This window comes from Ammospiza nelsoni, chromosome 21, assembly GCF_027579445.1.
Source record: "Ammospiza nelsoni isolate bAmmNel1 chromosome 21, bAmmNel1.pri, whole genome shotgun sequence".
In the NCBI taxonomy this organism is placed as follows: domain Eukaryota; kingdom Metazoa; phylum Chordata; class Aves; order Passeriformes; family Passerellidae; genus Ammospiza; species Ammospiza nelsoni.
Window position 1 is genome coordinate 9,357,070 of NC_080653.1, and position 23,078 is coordinate 9,380,147.

At 41.6% G+C, this 23,078-nt stretch overlaps 1 protein-coding gene across 1 annotated transcript in view; it reads left to right on the forward strand.

Annotated features, from left to right (window-relative positions):
* VMP1 (vacuole membrane protein 1) overlaps positions 1-23,078 on the forward strand; it is a 61,980-nt gene that overhangs the window by 23,457 nt on the left and 15,445 nt on the right. The window contains exons 6-8 of the mRNA XM_059486846.1: positions 1,173-1,340; positions 5,451-5,582; positions 19,972-20,052. Coding sequence (XP_059342829.1) covers positions 1,173-1,340; positions 5,451-5,582; positions 19,972-20,052 — 381 coding nt within the window. The remainder of the gene's footprint in view (positions 1-1,172; positions 1,341-5,450; positions 5,583-19,971; positions 20,053-23,078) is intronic.

The window sequence follows — 23,078 nt, forward strand, 5'->3', positions numbered from 1 at the left end:
TCTGCTCTGTCATAAATTCACCTTTGATTATTGGGGGTATATCAAGCTCCCTTATTGCCATAATAAAATGAAAATAAATTAAGATTGCAGATAAAAACATAAATGAAAATTGCTGGCAATATTTCCCAGCACGATGTCAAAACCCATCAAATAATGAATAGCAGAAGTTAAATTGTGTAATTTGTTCTGCACTTAATGAAACTTTTAGATTTATTTAAAAGTGTGGTTTTACATAAAGACCTCACTTCAACGCAGTAGTTTTATTCAGTAATTTTATTTTTTTCCCCTCCCTCTTCCCTGGACAATGTTTCCATGACCTTTGTTAAGTGATTGTTTTTTAGCTACAATGTCTGGTGTTCAGATTGTTTGAATTGCTTCTCAATTCTTTTGTATTAAAAATAATGGCAATTCTTTCAGGTTTTTAAACTATGTAACAGTTCATTTCTTGAATAGATTTTTATGCTCCTTTTATTTGGAATTTTGTCCAAAAAAATCTTTCAGTGTAAGATGGAAACTAAAATTAATTCAGTTAAATGGTATTTAAATAATGTTTAATTCTGGAATTACATTTTAAACCATTTTTTAGCAAAAAGCACTGAGGTCCCTTTCTTGTTTACCCAGAAAAAACAGACACAAATTAAACAACTGGCTGTTGGAGAAAAATACAGAAGTTAGCAAAGTCTGCTGCAAGATGTCATTAAACCCAGTCATTAAAAAAATCAATATATAATTTAAATGCCTAATCCTCTAAAAGCAGCAGTAGGGAAAACACCTCCTCTAATAAAGCTGTAGGTCATAAATACCTTAAGGAGAACATTGTAAAATAGTTGAAAATTCCTGTTTTTTTTTTTTTTTAATAAGGATTTTTATTTCTCTTTGACAGCCTTCTAAGTGGCAGGGAAAAAGCTGAAAGGCTTCCTCACATTTCAGTGGGTCAAAAGAAATATTTCATTTATTTAAAAGTACATTGATAGCTCAACATTGTGATTCAGGTGGCCTTAAAAAAAACTCCAACAAACAAGAATTTTTCATAAATAACATTATTAAAAGAGAGAAGCACTAAGTTTTAGCCTAGGGACAAATGTTGGGGAAGGGGGTTGCTAATTTTAATTTTTATTCTAACTCACATAAAATACAATTGAATTTTTTTTTTTTTTAATTTTATTTTTCAGGGTCCACACATAGCCTCAGTCACTCTTGCTGCCTATGAATGTAACTCTGTGAATTTCCCTGAGCCTCCTTACCCGGATCAAATCATCTGCCCCGACGAGGAGACAGCTGAGGGCTCCATCTCCCTGTGGGCAATCATCTCAAAAGTCAGGCTGGAGGCCTGCATGTGGGTAAGGCTGCTTTAAAAACCTGCAATTCCATTTGTGTGTTTAATTCTGTGGCCAGCAATTGACAAAAATTCCTTAATTAGCAAAATAATGATGCCCAAGGTAATGTGAGAAGTGAACTTTTTAACCCTGATCTTTTTAACAGAATATTCCTGGGATGTTTCTATCAGCTGCAGTTTCCTAAACACCAGCAGAGAATTTGAAGGCTGTTGATGTAAAAAGTAAATTTTAGTAGGGGTTTCTGCACCCCAGATGATCTGGCAGCTATCAGGGCTAAGCAAGAAATAATTGCAATAATTTTGGGGCTGTAACATGAGTGAAGCTGCAGTTCTCATCTGCAGGACTCAGGACCTCATCTCACACAGCTTGTTCTGGGCTGCAGCAGTAAATTGCATTTAATTATTAAAAAGTGTTCTTTTCCATATTTTAACATATTTTAATAAAATATATAAATTTTAATTAAATTTGATTTAATATTAAAGTGTTCTTTTCCACATTTTTACACCTTTTATTTCTGTTTCTCTGCCTGCTTCCACTTTTCACTTAAAAGCTGAGCAGCTTTTCCTAAGTGAATCAGGCTCTTAGGAAACTCTGTCATTGGAACTTCCTTTCAGTTTTCCTCTTTTTTTCCTTTACAGCTTCTTGTACAAGTTGAATTTTTTGAGAATTTCGGTTGACCAGGCTGTTTTTTTTCATTTTGAATTGCAGTTTACACAGATGCATCTGCTGTGAACTACATGCCAAATTAACTTTATTTTGCTGCTGACTTCCTGTCCTAGCTGGTGATTTAATTACTAAATTCTTGGTTGTCCAACTCAAATGCAGGGAAAGGAAATTCTAAAAACAGGATCTGATGCCTGCCCTGGTATTTTTTAATATATAAGGCAATTGGTCACTACAATTTCTTAAATAGCAGCTGTTGTGTTAGTTACAAAAATTCCAGTCAATGTGTGAGTTTAGAGACTAAAATTAAAATAGTAACAGAGAAAGTGAACTCACAGCCCTGTCAAAAAGCAGAGTACAGCTTAAATTTGACTCTTAATGAAAGTCCAGAATTGCCTGAATGCTCAGTAAGTAGCTGATCACACAAATACTTACAAGACTGTAAATATATCTAAGATTTCTTTTTGTTTTCTTCCTCACCCCCCTCTGCTGAAATCTGTTTAATAGAGACAAGCAATAAAAATGGCATTTACAGCTACGTTTCTAGGGTTGCAAAATAAAAATGCAGCTGAGGGTAAACATCTCTTGCTTCATCTGCAGCATGTAAAAACTGAGCTATGAGGAGAACGAAGTTCAGAACTGGGAGAGCAGAGCTGGAATCTCGTGTCCTCCAGAGCAGCCATGGGGGAGAACAGGCAGTGCCTTGGTGCTCTGAGCTCCTTGGATTAGATCAGGGAGAGGCCAAGGGAACAGGAACATTTGTATCCCACTTTTTCACCCTTTCCCCCCCTTTTTTCCAAATTCCCTGTCAGCTACCTTTGCTCTGAACTCTGTCTCCTCTGGCTGTTCCCTGGGGAGCATCCTCTGTCCTCCCCTGGTGTCTCGTGTAATGTTATGCTTTCTTGGAATGTTCCTGAGTACATAAACATTGCTTGCTAATTTCCTGTAAGCCAAATCAAGTTGGCAATTGCTGCTGCTCTGCTTCCAGAGTGTTTCTTTTGTCCTAATTCCAGCTCACTCCTTATGGAAGCTGTGGAAGGGAGTTATTTTGGACTCTGTCACTCTTAAACTAAATGTCCACTTAGCAAAGAGAAAGGTGACTTGCAGAAGGTGGAAAAGCTGATTTTTGCAGCTCACCCAGGGTGACTTTGCAGGCTGAGTGTCCTGTGGGGTGAAATGTGAGCATTTCTCTGCACAAGGGTCACCAAACCATCAGCAGCCGACTTCAGGCAGAGATTAAAATCATTCCCAGTCCCCAGCATGGCAGGGCTGGCCATTCCTGCTGATAATGAGTGTAACATGGATTAAATCTCCCTGAGTTATTAGGTGGGATGAAAATGATGCTTTTTGCAATCCCTGTAAAAGTTGGCTGCAGCAGCCCTGGCCTGCAGAAGGGCTCAGAACAATCCTTAGGTGAATGCCAGTTTTCACAGCCTCCCATCCCACAGGGACCAGCAATTCAATAGTGCCCTATATTTTTAATGTCTTGCAGCCTTTTTGGTTGTTTACAAGAAATAAGGGGAAAGAATAAAAATGTTTAATTGCTTGGGATTAGCAGAACAGGCTGCCTGTGTCCTGAGTAGGATCAAATCTGTTTAAAGGACTCTTTCTAGTGGAGTCATTTCCCAGTTTCCTTTTCTGAATGTAAAAGAATTTTGATTAGCATTTGCCTTTCCAGTTTGTTGTGAGTCCAAGGGATCTCCATGTAAAACTGGCATTCAGAGTTAAATGGGGAAAATATCTAATGTGACAAAAAGTTAAATAGTTACTGGTTTGGAGCCCTTAATTGCTGCTTTTGCTGGTTTTTCTTCTTTTTTTTTTTTTTTTTGCTTTTATGCACTTAAGGAACCTATCTCCAGCAGACATGAAATCATATGATTTTTGTTGCACTTCTGAAATGCTTTGTAATAATGAGCATGTGACTTATGCAATTTAAAGCAAGTTCATGTCCAGTACACACATGCAAACCTCTTCCTCAGTTCACAGAACGAAGCCAAAGCAAATTGGCAGAGCCTGGAGGAGCAATGTGACTTTTTCTTCTTGCATCACCCTGAGAACATAACCTCAAGTTAATTTTTCTGAAGTGTTGTTGCTACTGTTTTCAGGCTTATCTTCCCCTTGTGCCAGAAATATGCAGATTAATGAAGTTCAGCTTGTTGCAGTCATTTAAACTTTTTCTTCTGTGGAAAACAAGGGCATAAACATTCGAGGCCTGTGTGCACTTCGGGTGCTTAAACTGAGAATTTAACTGCGGTGGTATTTAAAACCACAACCTGTTGATTTGGAATATCCACAGCAGCTGGAATTCTTGCTTGCAGCTGTGCATAGAGCAGGAACAAAGGAAATTGAAAAGCTTTCACGTTGCTTCAAAGGAGGAGAAAAGCATTTGTTACTCACTGCTGACCCTGGGAGAGAAAAGCCATCTGCAGGGAGCACATTCCCGTGCAGTGCCCAGCTATTGTCTCTTACCTGCCCTAAATTTAAACCATGCTGAGTTAATTCCAAGTTCCTGTTCCATTAGCCTCTGTTTATCCATATGTTCAATCTTAGTATGTCTCTCTTTTTTCCCTTGCTTAAGCTAAAGCTGCCTTTACCCACAAGACTGAAATGAGTCATTTGATGTCCTGAGAAAACAAATACGATTTTCCTGCGGTGAGAACGCAGCCGTCCTTTCATCTGGGGTTGGCTCCAGCTATCCCAGCTGAAGGAGAGGGAAAACTCCAGCTCAGGCTTTGCTTAACCTTTTTTTTCCTTGCTGTAGTAAAACCTGAGTCTGTTTTCTAACAAACACTCGCCCAGAGTCTCATGACTGACCAAGCAAACTCCAGGACAGCACCGGGGAGGAGCTCCTGGATTATTCTGGAGGCCCTTGGGGATCAAGGGTTGTCACATGCTGGGGAATGTGTCTGGCATCATGTGGTGGGGTGAGACACAGCAGTGCTGACTCAGGATGTGGGGGACAGCAGAGCCACCAGCTCCAGCCTCCCACGGCTCCGGCCACGCGCCGCTCCATGGGATGCACAGGTCCTGTCTGCTCGACCCTGCAACCCCCAGGCTTTCCTCTGCACAGGGAAATAAAGGGAAATAGGGATTCAAAGGAGCAGCATTCTGTTGGAAATGATGGGGATTCTGACCTGGTGGGTGAAAGCAAACTGCTCCAGGGAGGAGCTCCACATGCTGCTCCACGGGGCCCCAGGGATGTACAGATCCTGTCTGCTTGACCCTGCAACCCCCAGGTTTTCCTCTGCACAGGGAAATAAAGGGAAATAGGGATTCAAAGGAGCAGCATTCTGTTGGAAATGATGGGGATTCTGACCTGGTGGGTGAAAGCAAACTGCTCCAAACAGCTGCTCTTGTCGGCTCGGAGAATGGCCACGGGACTTGTGCATGTCACATGTTTTGTGTTTGGGAATAAACAGGAAAATAAATCAGGATTGTTTCTTTTCCCAGGGTGCTGGTACAGCCATTGGAGAGCTGCCCCCCTATTTCATGGCGAGGGCAGCCCGGCTGTCGGGTGCTGAGCCTGATGATGAGGAGTACCAGGAGTTCGAGGAGATGCTGGAACACGCAGAGACTGCACAAGTAAGGACAGAGTGTGAAACAGCAGAGTTAATGACACAGAGCATCTTACAGGGGGTAAATAACCACTCCAGTTAAATGAGAGGGGGGCCAAACAATCAGCTGGTGTGAGTTCACAACAGACTTCCCAGGGATGGAGAAAGATCCTGCACTGGGTGATACCTGTGCTGATGGCAGGACAAGAGTGCAGCTTGTTGGAGCAGATAAAATAGTGCAGCCAAGCATTGGCAATTATTTAGAGTCCAAGAACAGCACAATAAAGGTAGGGAGACACTGGGCTGGGAAAACAGGGGTACAGGAGCTGCTGTTCCATAATCCTGGTTGTTCTGGCTGCATTGAAATCAGCCTCAGCTCATCCCTTTCAGATGACATTTGCCTGCCTTGCCACTGACACCCTCAGGGACCAGTGTGTGACCCATTCATCAGCCTGAGGAAACATTTTTCCTGATGTGGAAATGCAGCAAAACTGCTCCAAGTCCCTTTTTGTTGCTCTTGTCATTTATTTTCTCCAGGGGTTGAATAGAGCACAGTTTGCAGTTGATGCAGCACATCAGTCAGGTACTGCTGTGGATATTTTTTCCTTCAGATCAGGAGTTTGTATCCTGGTCACGAGTTCCTGATAGTGTTTTAGACCAAATCAAACATTTTTTCCTCATGCTGTTTGCCACTGAATTTTTCCCTCTTTATTTTTCCTTCTTATCCTGTTTTGTCTGCCACTAAGTTGAAACGGGTCATGAGACTGCTGTTAAAAACCAGCAGATGCTATTTACCATGCACTGATGTCTTTAAACTCCTCTGCCAGGGTAGTTTCTGGAGATAAATATACACTTTTCTTTTCCCTCCTTCAAAAAATAATGGATGAAGCTTTTCCATGAAAGTGGTTTGTCTGGAAATACTGAGTGCAATCTAGTAATTCTAACAGTAAACCCTGTGTTTCCCAAAAGCCTCCCCCTACTAGAAGGTTCCAAAGGGTTTTTCTGCTATTATAAATAGTAAATTCTTCTATTTTTTTAAAAGATGCAGCAGGGGGAAAAAAGAATCTCCTTTGTTCTTTTGTCTCCCATCAATCTTTGCTTTGCAAAGTAATCCCTTAACTGTAGGAAAATCAAGTTGTGGTAAAAAAAACAACAAGGAAACCAGTTCAATACATGACTTCAGTTTCTGTGTTTACTGAAACTCTCCCAGCAAATTATATGTGTGTACAGTTGTGGGAGCAGCCAGAGATGGTTTCCAGAACGCACAGTGAGATTCTTGGGAAGAAAATTTTTTGCTAGAGAGCATTTTGTCAGGCCAGGCCAAACTATAGCTGTATTGACTGCCTGGAGTAAACAAGTAGCCTTGTGGAATTAATGAAGGAAAATGATGCTGTTATTTACCAGTACTTTTGATTTTATTTTCTTGGCAATTGAGTTTGGGTTGAAGCGTGTTGTTTTGTGGATGGATGGCCAGGAAAAAAAAAAATCTTTCAAACTCCACTTGTGGTTTGGTTTCTATAAACTCTTTTAACATGAGGCTTTGACAATCCGATTAAATTGTATTGTGCTCATAAAACTGACAGTTCAGTTTTTTCCATTTGCTAATGTGACTTCCTTTTTGCTTTTGGCTTCAATCATGTTTTCTCTGGATGTCTGTGGGAGACAGGCCTGCCTTTCCTATGACCTCTGCAAATCCCAATCTCCAGCACAGCTTATCACTCTTTGCCCTGTAATTTGCATTCATGAGCAGTGCTGATGCCTATTTTTAAATTGCTCATTAACAATTGTTGTTACCTCCATCAGCTTTCTCCCACTCCGAGAGTCTGAAGCCCCACACGGAGGCTGTGACAAGTGTCCTGTGCCTTGGGGATGCTGCAAATGCTTGATGCCAAGTGACAGGAGCATTTTTTCAGTAAAAAGGTCTCCTTGCAGGCATCATTTTGGGAAGGTTTGGGGATGGGTGGTGGATTTTGCAGAATAGCTGAGCTGCTCTTTGCCCATGAGGCAGAGCCAGCTGTTTGACGTTTTTGCTGTGTGTGAGCTGCTCAGAGAACTTACTGCTGCTGTTTCTCAACAACAATGGTCATTTGGAGAAACAGATGAGCATCTTCTCTGGTGAGAATAGATCGTGGCTGCAGCATCCAGCCTGAAGGGTCTGGGAGGGGGAATGTGCTCCTGGCTGGCCACAAAAAACCAGCCAAGAAAGGGACCTAAGAGGATTAAACAGCGTAAAGGTTTAGTGCTCCATTCAGAGCAGCACAGAGTAAAATGCCATTTACTCTAAAGAGTCTATTGATGGATTTTCTGTCCTGAATGTCAGATCTGAGTGACCTGTCTCCTTGTGCTGGCTTTTGAGAGAGCTCATTAACCTGCAGCCGATGTGTCTGTGCTGTACTTCCCATTAGCACCCTTGAGAAAAAGCCCCTTCTTTTAAAGGAACACTCACTTCTCCTTCCTCGCTGTCCCTTTGTGTGCTCCCCAGCGAGCCCCAGTTCCTGCAGGGAGTGTCACAGCTGCCTCGTGGCCGTGCCCTGCACAAGGGGGTGGCTTTTCTGCCTTTTCTGCCTTTTCTTTGTCCCCAGAGCTGCCACAAGGCAGAGCCCAGCACGCCCAGCTGGGATTTGTTCATACTCAGGGCAGGGTTTAGAACCCAGCAGCGTTTCAAACAGCATCTGAGCTGCTGTCAGCTCTGTTCCAGTGGGATTCCAGAGTGAAGGGAGGTTTTATCAGAGCTCCCTTTTGGTCACAGGGAGTGTATCCAAAGCAGAGTGAATGCTCAGTGCTGGGGCAGCACTTTGGGAATGACAGTCACAGACTCTTGGTGCAGTTTTCTGTCACACACACACGAGCAGGGACTCTTTTACCAGTTTAATAGTTGCTGCTTGGTAATTTTTCTCGGTTCTCTGTCATGCTGGAACACTTCAAGCTGAGGAGTGAAAAAGCAACTTTTGGTGCCAGCTTCCCTCAGGGCACCCGGTGACAGTGCGTGGGCATTGCTGTATCCCGGTGCTCCTTGCTAAAGGGGAAAGTACTGATATCTCTGAATATCTAATCCTTAATGGCTCTGAGTGTTTGGCTTCATTAAGTGGCATTTCTTTAAGAAGTAATGATTTACACATCGGGGGTTCGCTTCTGTGCAGCCTCGCCCCGCAGCCAAATTTCCATGTAAAAATATTTTCTAGTTGCCTATGTTACTATCAGCCAGTGCTGTTTGTTTACTCTCCAAGCTGGGGAAGAACAGAGCCTTGGAGAAGGGTTAAATGCTCAGAAACGCCGAGGTGCAGCAGGGCTGGTTTGGAAATGACTGAGTGCCATCTGCACACTGGCTGTCAGTCGTTGCTGGGACCTGTTTTTGCCTCCACTGAACCTTTACTGGTTGTGGTTTGTCTGGCCATCACATGACTTCTCTGAAAATTCCCCCTCCCCTCCATTTCCAGTAAACTGTTTGAACAGGAGTGACTCAGAGTGAAACCAGCTTCCCTGTAACCACAGGGCTTGCCGAAGAATTTGTCAACGTGGACTCGAGAGGGTTTGAATTCAACCGAGCTGCAGCCGCCTGCCCTGGAGCTCCACCGAGCCCTCGCCGAGGGCAGCAAGGGGTTAAGGCGGTGGGGACAGAGCCCTTCCCGAGGGCAGCAAGGGGTTAACGCGGTGGGGACAGAGCCCTTCCCGAGGGCAGCAAGGGGTTAAGGCGGTGGGGACAGAGCCCTTCCCGAGGGCAGCAAGGGGTTAACGCGGTGGGGACAGGCTCCCGCACGGTCCCGGCCTCGCCGCAAACCCTGCCCCGCTTCTCCGCATCTCCGCGGGGCTCCCGGTGCTGGGGCACAACAAAGCCCGTGCCACACCCGGGACAAGGCAGCGCTGTGTTCTGACACGACACTGACTTCACTGCCCGGGAATGATTGAGCACGGCTAATGAGAGAAATCTCGCTTAATTAGCAGCGTTTTAGATGGCCAAATTCAGAGCGGATCCGTGCCGTGATTAAATTAACAACTGCTATCTGATAAGTTCCCTGCTTGAAAAGGCTGCTGGCTTGTTTAATCAACAGCGTTTGAGGGTACTTGGTACAAGAAAAAAGAAGTTCAAGCAGACCACAAGCAGGTTTTTATAAAGCATTTATCATAAAAAATGGAAGTGGAAGGGTCACGTACAATAACTGGGAAACCTTGACTTCTTTTTTATTTCTTTTTTTGCTTTCCCAGAAATCACCTGTTGAAATGAACATCGAATTCCACTCATCCTTTCTCTTGCTCAGTCTTCCCTTTCCTCATCAGCTTCCTCTCTTTATTAATTGTTATTTATTAACTGCTGTGGGTGGTCACCAGGAGGCTGCTCCTCACACCCTGCATTCCTCAGGTTTGATGCCAGTATTTGTTAACAGCTCCAGGGGAGGTTTCTTCCCTTTTTTTTAATGGTCTTTAATTAAATAGAAATTCACAACTGATCGAACCTTCAGCTGCATTTTAGACTGAAGTCCCCACAGTGCTGGGGAGTGAGGTGACAAAGTGACACTGTGTTTTCACAGACAATAGAACAGGCAGTGGGTGCACTGAGTAACAACTCAGTTCTGAGCTGTTCTCCAAAATTACCTCGTTTAAAAAAAGTTTTGGAATGAGTCAATGGCAGCTTTAAATAAGGGAACTTGAGCACTTCCTGAGAGAAGAGATAGCAAAGAGTTAAAGCAGGCAGGGGGAAGACAATGAGAGCTGTGAGTAAGGAATGTGTAAAGCACCTCCTGGTTGGATTTCTTTGGGCACTGGCAGGAGAACGTGCCCACATTGTTCTATTCATTTGCACACCTGCTCACAGATAAGGAAAAAACAGCACTAATTACTAATGCTGACTGGAGAGGACTTTTGAGTTCTATTTTGAAGGGTCTGTTCCCTAAAAAATTATTTAAATGTTCAGTGTGGAAGTACATAAATCAGAAATCACCCAGGCAGTGAGGAATCCTGGGTTACTTTGATACATTTTCACTGGTCAGGAGGATTTTCTCAGTAACAAATTTCTCACTTTATAACAGAAATTAGAAATAATGTCACCAGGTGTACTGGAAATGCTGGAAGCTGCATTTGCACAGGAGCTGTGGAGAAGCAGGTGGTTGAATTCTGTCATTGGATTTTCCTTCCCTGTTCTGTGTGTGTTGGGAATGCTCAACACAAATTTCTAAGGGGAAAATTTGTCCCTCAATACTTGATATTTCACTCCTCAGTATTCTGGGAAAGACCAATAAATGATCAAAAGCTGGGTCAGAAATACGGTTTAAATATTTTTTTAAGGCCAACCTTCAATAACTGATAGAAATTCATTCTGGTATCATAATCAAGAAATGGCTGTTTTTTCCCCCCTGCTCCAGACACTGTTTAAATATCTGTGTTGTACAAGAGTCTGGTATGCAGCCCACTTGTGTGAGCTGTCTGGGAACCTCTGTCCCTCCCAGGGACATCAGGGGAGAGGTTGCACATCTGGGCTCAGAGGGAAGGCTTGTGTGTGCTGAAGGCTTTGTCAGCTGTGTCACAAGTTCCTCACTTCCATTCTATTTTAATCCTTAACTTATGTCTGAGTCCTCTGTGAAGAAACAATATTTTTTTCAGTGCTGATGGCTTTGAGTTCTCAGGTTTGTCAGAGATTGAAAGTGTCAATTTTCATAGCTGGTGATCAAAAATCCCTTCCTTACAATGTCTGGGTTTTAAACCACCTCAAAATGAGACTCGATTCTTTAGAATGGATTTTTAAAAATTAACAGTATTCTGGAACTGGCCACAATAACTGATGGCAGTGGTAGCTTTGAGATAAATGAGCAGTGCAGGGGGATTTGGCAGTGCTGGGATGTTCTTTACTCCACTCATCCCCTGCCTGTGGCTGTAGTATCTTGTCATGGAATCAAAGAAAAATTCACCTCGAGAAGGACCTGAGGTAGTTTCTAATCCAGCTTTTTTTATTTTTTTCCTTTCCTAGTCCAGCTCAGGTTCCTCGGGGCATTGTCTGGGCTGGTGCTGGAGCCCTCCAGGGCTGGAGGCAGCAAAAGCTCCCTGGGCAAGCTCCTGCAGTGCTGCTGACATTGCCATGGCACCCTGAAAATGGGCTGCAGGATCTGCCCTGCCACATAGGAACAGAAAGTGGCTGTTCAGCAAGGAAATAAAGCAGTTTATCTGGAGTTGGTCTGCAGGGTGTCAGAGTGGACACATTGCTGCTCTGAGGAGCAGAGGTGGCAGGGGATGTGGTTAAAGGGGCTGCAGCTCTGCAGGACAGATCTGATAAGGCTGAAAGGACATGCTCCTTCCTCTTCCTTTAGGCTGTTTCCTTTAATTGTGTCTCATTCTTTACAAAATTTCTTTATTCTTACAGCGTGTGAAGCAAAAAGGACTTTTTATGTAGAAGTTTGAGGGTTTCAGTTCTGGCTGTGGAAAAAGCTGGGTTTAAATTTGAGTTACAGAGCTGACAGAGCCCTATAATCTGTGTTCCTTTTGGTATTTCCCTTCTGAACCTGGCTGTGCATTGCAACAGGCTGAAATCTTGAAATGGAAGCTCCTGAGATGGAGTTTGTTGTAAAAAACATTTTTGCTGGTTCTTCCCTCAAGAAGGGGGAGGGAAATAAAAAGTTCCTACCATGGTTCAGATGATTAATGAAATGAAGAAAATACCTGGAAGTTCCAGGTGGAACTAATGGACTGATCCAGAGCTGCTTGACTTCATTCCTGCTCCTGGTAATGCGGAGATCTTATTTGCCATAAAATGGACTCATAATTTGGAATTTTCACACTTTTACTCCTAAAATGAAATGCCCAGGAAAGCCAAGCCTCTGTTGGAATGGACACTTCACTCTGTTGTCTCTGCTCCCACAGGGCTTGCAAAAAATGCAGCTTCTTTTGTGCTCTGTGGCTTCTCTTGTCTGTCTTTTCTAACATCTAACAGCACTTTTAACATCTGATAAGAGGACAGTGGGTTTAATTGTATTTTCTATAGAAAAACTTAGGGTTTTCTGACCCAAGAACTAATTGTAGTTCCTCCTGTCTGAGTTTCCCAAGTCCCAAAGATGATGAGCATCCTCCTGATTATCTCTGGATTGCAGCATCACCCCTCAACCCTAACATGCAGCCAACCTGAAGAATCTGAAGAGAAACAGATGTGGAAATAAACGCCTCACAATCTGTCCTGCTTTCTCATCCTCACAATGGAAGAATCCACCTGTAAACAGAATTTCTTGTTGACCTGGGATTTTTCTCTAATATCTACTGTATGTTCATGCTTACATACAAATATTCTGAATATTGAACTCTTACCGGTTTCAGGCCCTCAGATCTCCAGCACAATCTGTTTAATGAGGCTTTGTGGGTGCTGCTCTCTCCTTTCCACAGTTCTTTGGCTGTTTCATTGCTTCTTGGTTCCCTTCATCTTGTACTTGTTAAACTGTTATCATGTTCAACATCTACGTCCTTTCCTCTTGCAACTTTTCCATGATTTCCCAACTCCTTTTCCACAATTGAATGCCTCAGAAAACCCAGACTTCTCATGAAGTGAAACTTACTGAGAATCTGGAATATCTGCCCTGTGCCTGCTGTAAATCCCTTTCTTTCATCAGACTCAGTCCTTGCTTAGTTCTGCCACCATCCCACCACTGCTTTCAGAAATCCTTGAAAATTATTTTTCCCAGCTCCCTCTTTTGGGGCTCTGATTTCCCAGACAGGACCTTTCTCTCCCAGATTTTTGGGTGATGAGGAAGTTTAAACCTTTCCCCTCACACCCCCTGCTCTCCAGGCATCAAATGGAAACTTCCTCTTTTTATTGCCCCTTTGCATTTACCTGGAAACATTTTGGAGAAAGCTGGAACAAAGAACCTTGAGCTGCTATTACAATATTCCTGTTTGTAATTTATCCATATTTTTGATATTTTTGGGGGGGTTGAGCAGTGAGTGACCTCCCAGCCCTGGGTACCTTTGTGGCTCCCCTGCAGTCAATGCTTTATTCCAAGGAGTTAATAATTCCTCCCAGTCTGAAATCCTGGAATCCATTCCCTGACCACAAATGGTCATTCTCCCATCAGTTGTGTTTGATTCCATTGTGTTGGAACAGAAAGCCAGAAGAAACAAAATACTGTGCAGCTCATTTTTAACATAACTGGGATTTTTCCATCAAGAGGGGCACTGTCTTTGTAGGCAGCTCTTTAAATGTTAAAGACTCTCTAATTTTGGTGATCTAAGTGGTAACTTCATACCCAGCCTTCAGTCTTTGGGGAGGGGAAAATGTTCTTTACTTCTTTACTTCAGATGATTATCTGGATAATTAAACTTTTTTATTATAAGAATAATAGAGATAATGCTCAAAATAATAGAAATAATGCTCAAAATAATGGAAATAATGTCAAATCTTGAGGGATTGTCCACACAAAAGGGAGGAATCTGCAGGAGGAGGAATTTCCATCTCTGCAGCTGCTCCAGAGTTCTCCTGGAGAGCCACTGAGGTGTAACACATCCAGATCTCTCTATATGACTTTTAATTTTTTTTCTATAATTCTCCTGTTTTCTATCAGAGTCACAAATCCTGTGTATCCCCTTCTAGGCCTTCTAGAAAAATCTTTTAACTCCTCCAGGCCAGCACCCACCAGGTGAGGAATGTCCATGGCATGGATGAGACCTGAGCAGGGAATGTGCACCACGAGCTTGGGATGGAATTGTGTTAAATTCAGTCTCCATCTTTGTTAAATCTGCCAGTTTTATCAATTTATTGTAAAGTGCTTGAGGTATTTACAGCAGGAAAGAAAAGAAGTTTTTCCAGGCCTCACATCCCTGGGATGTGGAACTGGATGGGTTTTTCAGAGATTGAGCTGGGATGTGATGGGAGCCCCTGGTTTCTCAGTGCTCCTGAAATCTGATTGCAGCTGGTTGAAAATGAACTCTCACATTGCATAATCTGTGCAGGCTTCAGAGAACAGGGCTGGGGAGGTGGCACAGGTTATTTCTGGGGGGATTCTGATTATTCAGAGCTCCTTGGATACCTCCTGTGGATCAATCAGAGTAAGAAAAAAGAGGCTCCACAATTTCAGTGGGAACAATTAATGGTGACTGTTCTGTTAGAGAGGGAAAAGAGGAAAAAAAATATTTATTAAAATTATTTTTCCTTGAGCTTGTTAGCTAAATCTGGTGAGGTTTTATTTATTAAAACAATTTGATTTATTACAACAATTTTATTTATTAAAACAATTTTTTCCTCAAGCTTGTTAGTTAAATCTAGTGAGGTGCTTGCTGAGGAGCTCACCAACTTCAGTGAGATGAGAAAGAAGAGAGAGATTAAATTATAAATGGAAACCAAATAAAAGAGGGATGGGGCAGCACTTTGTAACACAGACAAGGTTGTCCATTCTCTCTCTCAGGAAGGATTTTCCAGGGATAAAAGTTCCATATTTACACAGGGAGGAGCACTGAGGCAGAACATGGAAATTCTCCTTACCATCCCTTTAGGTTTGGAAATTTTGGGGGGATTTTTATCCTGTGGAGGCAATGGGGTGAATGAAATGATGAAAAATTCCCTTTGAGGCTGAGCAGACCCAGGGCAGTTGTGCCAGCTGGGCCTGGGGAATCATCCCTGACCTTTCCCTGCTTTTGGGATGTGATGATTAACCCAGTGAAGTCATCTTTAATCACTTCACCTTCCTCTGCCTGCTCTGTGGCACTCACAGGAAATCTATTTCCAAACCCCCAAAAAATAAATCATCTCTGAAAGGGACACAGTGAGCTCAAGCATCCTGAAATGTTCTAAAGAATGAATCACAATTAGCTGGGAGGCCACTCCAGTCTAGAAACTTTAATTTGGGGGGAAAATGGTTTGCCTGTAAGTAGCTGAACTTTTATCTCTCTTCATATATATATATGTCATTTTTTAAAGCGATAATTGATTAAACTTATTTTATTTCAAATGCTAAAAAAAATAGAGAAAATATTGTTCCCCATGCAGGCTTTAGAAAAGAAAAGAAAAAAAAATTCTGTTGTGAAAGAGGTAAAAGTTGTAAAACTGGGGATTGGATTCTCAGGGAAATGAAACTTTGAAGCTTTTTTATTGTTGCAGATGTCACAAAGATTTGTCAAACAAACTTTAAGGAAGGAACCAAAGAGAAATAGTTCTGGACTTGTTTTCACAGAGTAAATGTTGGGGCTGGAATTCATGGTTTTGTTGGTTTATTACCCTGCAAATTACTCACAGCCTTGATTACTTTAGATCGTTAAAAATAGGTACAAAAAAATCTTTAATTGTCTTTTGGTTTATTCAGAAAATTTGGCAAAAGGAAGACCAATGGCAAGTTCTTTAGTGAAATTTTTAGAATTTAAAATTTGCTTTCCATGAAGTAGATTGTGCTAGACAATGTAAAACCAAAACTTAGCAAAGAAACAAGCTGAGTAATAACTTTAAAAAATAAATTATGAATTAACAAGGTGAGAAAATTTGCTCCAACATTGGTTTTGGTTTGGGGTTTGTTTTTGAGACAAACTTGTTAAACTTTTTTTAAAGACCTTCATTATTAGCTTTTTAATGTTTTATATGTTTTTATCTGGAGGGAAAATATTAATTTCAGGGCAGCCTTGAATTTTGTAGTTGAGGAATGTGGGTGGGGTAAGCTGGTTCTTTTTAAGAAATTTGGTTAAAATTTGTGCTTTCCCCTAAGTTCATACAGTCAGTTTTTCTCTAATTATAATAATATATTTTATTAAAGCAGCTGTGCTGCAACCATTAGTTTATAGAGAGTTTATTTCCAATTCCAGCTTGTGAAAATGAATACAACAGTGCATTAGCAACACAGTAAAAGATAATGGGGGAATAAATTAAAATCAGAATAGAAACAACTTCCATGCAAATAAATCATGGAGCCATTTCAATAATTGTCTTGGAGTGTTTTATTTTCGAGATACTTTGCCATCAGATTTATGGAACTGCGAGAAAAAAATATTTATTGGCTTATAAAAGTGAAATTATTGCTCCAAGCCCATGAGCTTTGGGAAAGGGGGGAGAAAAAAGGAGCTGAAAATGGCCCCAGTGAGCTCCTCCAGAAATCCCTGAGGAGGGAACAATTCCAGGGAAAAATTCCAATTTCCCAAAGACAAAATCTGCTTTAGCACCTTTGGGTGTTAAATGAATTTGTAAAAAACCCTAAAGATTTTTCACTGTGTGTTTGTGTTGTTTTCCTTGGGGAAAATCCTAGAAATAAATAAAATAAAAGGTTTTTTTATAAAATAGAAATTGTTCTTATAAAGAGAAAGATTCCAGGATACCCTTTCTAAGGACAAAATCTGCTTTAGCACCTTTTGGTATTAAATTAATTTGTAAAAAAAACCTAAATATTTTCACTGTGTCTTTGCCTGTTGTTTTCCTTGGAGAAAATCCTAGAAATAAATTTAAAAAAGGGGTATTTTTATAAAATAGAAATTGTTCTTCTAAAAAGAACAATTCCAGGACACTTTTCCCAAGGACAAAATCTGCTTTAGCACCTTTGGGTGTTTAAATGAATTTGTAAAAAACCCTAAAGATTTTCCAGTGTATGTTTGCCTGAGGAATTGAAGAGTTGTTGTTTTCCTTGGGGGAAATCTTATAAAAAAATAAAATAAAAGAGTATTTTTATAAAATAGAAATTATTCTTATAAAAAGAACAATTCCAGGACACCCTTTCTAAGGACAAAATCTGTTTTAGCACCTTGTGGTGTTTAAATGAATTTGTAAAGAATCCTAAAGATTTTTCACTGTGTGTTTGTGTTGTTTTCCTTGGGGGAAATCCTAGAAATAAATAAAATAAAAGAGTATTTTTATAAAGTATAAATTGTGCTTATAAAGAGAACAATTCCAGGACACCTTTCCCAAGGACAAAATCTGTTTTAGCACCTTTGGGTGTTTAAATGAATTTGTAAGGAATCCTAAAGATTTTTCAGTGTGTGTTTGTGTTGTTTTCCTTGGGGAAATCCTAGAAATAAATAAAATAAAAGAGTATTTTTATAAAATAGAAATTGTTATTCTAAAAAGAGCAATTCCAGGACACCCTTTCTAAGGACAAAATCTGTTTTAGCACCTTTTGGTGTTTAAATGAATTTGTAAAGAATCCTAAAAACTTTTCACTATGTGTTTGGGGTTTTTTCCTTGGGGGAAATCTTATAAATAAATAAAATAAAAGAGTATTTTTATAAAGTATAAATTGTTCTTATAAAGAGAACAATTCCAGGACACCTTTCCCAAGGACAAAATCTGTTTTAGCACCTTTGGGTGTTTAAATGAATTTGTAAAGAATCCTAAAGATTTTTCAGTGTGTGTTTGTGTTGTTTTCCTGGGGGAAATCTTATAAAAAATAAAATAAAAGAGTATTTTTATAAAGTATAAATTGTGCTTATAAAGAGAACAATTCCAGGACACCTTTCCCAAGGACAAAATCTGTTTTAGCACCTTTGGGTGTTTAAATGAATTTGTAAGGAATCCTAAAAACTTTTCACTATGTGTTTGCCTGTTGTTTTCCTTGGGGGAAATCTTATAAATAAATAAAATAAAAGGGTATTTTTATAAAATAGAAATAAGAGGGTTTTTATTCCCTGCATCCCAAGCCCTGAGGGTGCCCCTGGAGCTGGGATCCCCTTTTTGGGCTCTGTTTTCCTGGAAATAACCCCGAGGGAATTTGGGGCTGCAGCAGGAACTGCCCTGGATGTCGCAAGAGTTTTGGGCTGGGTCCTCAGGAAATTGTTGTGTTTTGTTGTTTACAACAATTCCTGTCAAAATTCCCTCTTTTAATTAAAAATAAAATAAAAAATTCGTTTTACTTTCCAGATTGTTTCCTGTCAGAATGAGCTCAAGGGGTTGGTGTCACAGGTTTAATCCTCATGTTCTGGGGTGGATCCTACAAAAATCAGGGAAATTTTTCATTTTAAAAGTGAATTTTGATCTTTTCCATTTTGTAATCATGAGCCCAAGGTGTAACTCCTGCTCAAAAGTGTGGAAATTCCTTTATAGGATATTCTAGAGGGGTTTTATATTCACCTGTGGTTAAAAATGTCCCACTGAAAGATTTAGAAAATCTCATTTCTTGCAGTTTTAATTTGAGTTCTTTTTCCAGGCATTAAATACAATAAACAGAATTATTCTGCATTGAGTAATAATTGGGGTTTTTTTGTTTGTTTGTTTGGTTGTTTTTTTTTTAATTTTTAAATAGGGAATTTAACTTTTTGAAAGCACAGTAATGAAGAAAAGTTACTACTTGAAAAAGGGGTGTAAAAAGAAGCAAATGGTCTCATCACAGATTTATTATTTTTTAATCTGCCACAGAAAACTTTCTCAATTCTACAGCTCAAAATTTAAATAATATGCAAGAACATTGTAAAATAATTGTAGTTTTCTCTCTACTTAGGTGTGTAGTATTTAAGGTCTCCACAGAACTGTAACCAAGTTAAAATTGCATAAATGTAATTTTTCTGGATTACCCTGCAGTTGCTTTAATCAATAATTAATGATATTCTAAATTCTACAATTCAATAGTAGAGGGTGGAATTTAGAATATCATTAATTATTGATTACAGTCATTTCCTTGGGTAATTTATTGCATTGCTCCTGGAAAAAAATCAGAATTTTATTGCTTATTTGTAGGTTTTTTAAAAGGAATGGGTAATTATTTTTTAATGTTTGCTATTCCCAAGGATTCCCAGCTTTCTGCAACTGCTGTGGCCAAGCCTGAGCAGGGAGCACTGACCTTGCTTTTATTTTTCTGGACAGAATTTTATCTCCTGTAAATTCCCTTCTCACATGCAAAGAAACTGCTCGTGAGAATCTTTATTTTTGGGGTTTTTAGGGGTTTCCTGGGTGTTTGGCAAATTTTGAGCCTCAGGAGTAAGAACTGATCACAAAATAAAAGGAGGCAGCTCCAGTCACAGGGGCTGCACCTCCCCTGCTTTTAAAGCAATTTAGGCTCAGTAATTTAAAGTAATTTAGGCTGGATTTTAATGAATTTTCCAGGTCTGTTGTAGGCAGTGCCTGGAATTGGCAATTTTGGTTGAGATCCTGGGTTTGGGAGAGCAGATCTGAGGCTGTAATGGGATTATTGGGATTATTTTGCTCTTTCTGTCCTCAGAAAGGCATTGGAGGAATTCATTCCTTCTGCTTGTTTAAGGAATAGGTACAAACAGCCCTGGCATTCCAAAGATATGGGGAAATAAATAATGGAAAATCTGTTTCCAGAACAAGAGGGAGCTCAGTGCCACTCTCAGGGTGTGAAAACCAAGCTCAGTGCATGGGGAGCTCCCATTCCACCACCACTGTCCCTCCAAATTCAGGGTTTCACACTGACCTTTCTGCTTTAAAATTCCTCCAATTCCCAGGTGGGAAATCCTGGATGTCACACACGTTCTGGGCTCTGTTCAGGTGAGGTTTCCTCATGAATAATTTGATTTTCCTGTTGCAGGACTTTGCTTCCCGGGCGAGAGTGGCCGTGCAGAACCTGGTGCAGAAGGTTGGGTTCTTTGGGATCCTGGCCTGTGCCTCGGTGAGTTTTCCAGGAATTGGGCATTTATGGGCACAAAATGCAGCTCTTGCATGTCCTGCCATGCAATTCAGTTTTGTTTGCACTTTCTGTGTCTCTCAGGGAGACAAAACCTGCTGGAGTTGTGTCATTATTTCTTTAGGTGTTGGTGGATTGTATTTGAAATTCTTGACATCCTCAGATCCAGAGGTGTGCATGGATTGAGAGGGGAAAGGTCCCTGCAGAAATCCTGGTTAGGGTGTCCATCCATCCCTTCCAAACCTCCCAGATCTGCTCTTTGGGCCATCAGGAACCAGAGAGGGCAGAAAAAGGAAGCAAATTTCAATTTTGGCTGTGGGGCTACAAACTGCTCATGGCTTTTTTAATCAAGAGGTGAAAGGAGCACCTCCAGTGATGCTGTTTTAGTTTTTTAGTAGGATAATGCTCTTCTTCCAGAATAAAAAAATAATATTGGAGGTTTACCTCTCTCTCTGGAGCTGGCAGGAGTGGTGAGCCTTGTTCTTCATCCCACACACAAACTGAGATGTGACTGCAGAGTGTGGGACCCCAATCCCATTTTTCTGGAACAACCACAACATCACCCAGCTCTGAGGCTTTCACTCCACGCTTTTCCAGCATCTCTTGCTTTCCTAAACTGTAAAGATGGCACAGCCAGCTGCTTGCTGAGTGTGGGTAACCTGTGTTGGAATTAATCTGACCAGAGCTGCTGACATAAAGCTCCTGCTCACTAATCCTCACAAATGTTTTCATGTTTGGAGTGATTTATCCTACAAGCTGCTCCTTAAATCCTCCCAGGAGCTGCTCCTGCTCTGACACATCCTTGTCCCTACCCCTGTCCTTGTCACCAGCACGGCTTGGAGCTGGCAGGGGTGAGGGAGTGGCCAAGGTGGAGGAATGGAGGAAAGGGTTGGTAACACCTTTAGAGGAGGCTGGAAACACCCAGAGCTCCTGCTCAGTGGTATTTAAACATTTGTTTAACTTCTTCTGCTCAGCCCTGGGCTGGGGGAGGGATCAGGATCCACCAGGGCACACCTGGGCTTTGTGAGTGTGAGATTGTGAGTGTGAGTTTGTCAACGTGAGTTTGTCAATGTGAGTTTGTCAATGTGAGATTGTGAGTGTGAGTTTGTCAATGTGAGTTTGTCAATGTGAGATTGTGAGTGTGAGTTTGTCAATGTGAGTTTGTCAACGTGCTCACACAACAGCTGCAGGAGGAAGGGAGAGGTGGAAGGTTCCAGAAGCCTTGGAAAAGCAGGAATGCAGAGCTGTCCCTGTGTGTGGCACCTCTGGGTGAGCCAGGGGAAGGAAAGCACCCCCTCCAAGTGTTCTCCTTGAATTTATCTGCACTCTCACCAGCCCAGGGGCATCTCAGGACTTCTCTACCAGGTCCCTCCTCTGCTTGCCTCCCCTGTAATTGTGATCTTCCTCCTGCATTTCAGGCAGTTTTGTTTGATGTGTATTTTATGAGAATTTGCTGGTGAAGTGGTAATGGCTGTCCCAGCTGTGGGTCCTTGTCTCTCAAGTGGTGGCTTCAAAATGCTGCATAAAAACCCCAGCAAATGGAAATGAGAATTCTGCAGGCTTGTCCAGTGAAGTCAACTGCCTGTCATGGTGTTTAGTGGCAATAAGGAAGTCAGGATTGTCTGGAGTTTATTTCTATATAAAGGCAGCTCTGGGCAAGGAACAAAGCAAGAGTCAGCCCCAAGTTCCTCGCTGTGACTTGTGAGAATTTGCCCTCTTGTTTTTGTGGCCTTTTTTTGGCAACTTTGAGTAACAAGCACAGAGAAAACCCTGCTGGGGATGTGCTGAGTAAATTCTGCACCCACAGCAGCCTGCAGGGACTGAAATGTTCTGTGGACCAACAAAAATCCCTCAGAGCAACCAGCCCAGAAGAGCCTGGAGCAGCCTTTGCTCCAGGAGCAGAAGGTTCTGGAGCAATCATTGCCAGGGGCAGAAGGTTCTGGAGCAATCATTGCCAGGGGCAGAAGGTTCTGGAGCAATCATTGCCAGCTCCAGGAGCAGAAGCAGAAGGTTCTGAAGCAATCATTGCCAGGAGCAGAAGGTTCTGGAGCAATCATTGCCAGGGCAGAAGGTTCTGAAGCAATCATTGCCAGCTCCAGGAGCAGAAGGTTCTGGAACAACCATTCCCAGCTCCAGGAGCAGAAGGTTCTGGAACAACCATTCCCAATCCAGGAGCAGAAGGTTCTGGAGCAATCATTGCCAGCTCCAGGAGCAGAATGTTCTGGAACAACCATTCCCAGCTCTGTGGCCACAGCAGCTGCCCCAGGTGGGCAGGGCAGGTGGAGCCTGCTCAGGGACCCGTGGTTTGAACCCAGTTCAGATTTCTCCCTCTGCAGGTGCTGCTGTGGCTGCTCATAAATCTGAATTTCTGCTCTCCAGCAGTCCAGTGCAACCCTTTGTCAAAGGTTGCAGGCTTGGCGCAGAGTGTCCTTTATTCTTAATCTTTATTCCCTTTTTTATTCCATTTTTTTTTAATCACAAAACTCTTTATACCCTCTTTATTCCATTTTTTAAATCCCAAAAGCCCAACAGTACCACACTGCTCCTGGGAGTGACCCTGCTCAGACACTGCCCCTGTGCTCCAGGCTGACAGGGAAAGGTTGGAATTCAGACACTTTCTTGATTTCATTTCAAAAATATTTTACAGATAGTATCACCATACCAAAAGTCAGGCCAGCAGTTTAATAATAATAAAAAATTCTTTTAATTTTAAATGAAATGCATATGCTTAATAAAATCTAATCAGTGTTTTAAAACTGGATACATATGACTGTAAATGCCAGTTTTTAATGTAGATTCTCAGCTGGAATCACTGGGGATCAGTTGAAACTCTGGCTTCCAAGAGTGATGTGCTTGTCAGAGAGAAAATTTGATAAATCACTCAGAATGGCTTTGCTGTGGTTTCTGTGCATTTCACATGGAAAACTTTTCATTAGTTTTTTTCAGGATGCAGGGGTAAGGAGGGACCTTGAGGATGGAATTGTCTGGGACATTGTCTAGCTGAATCCCAG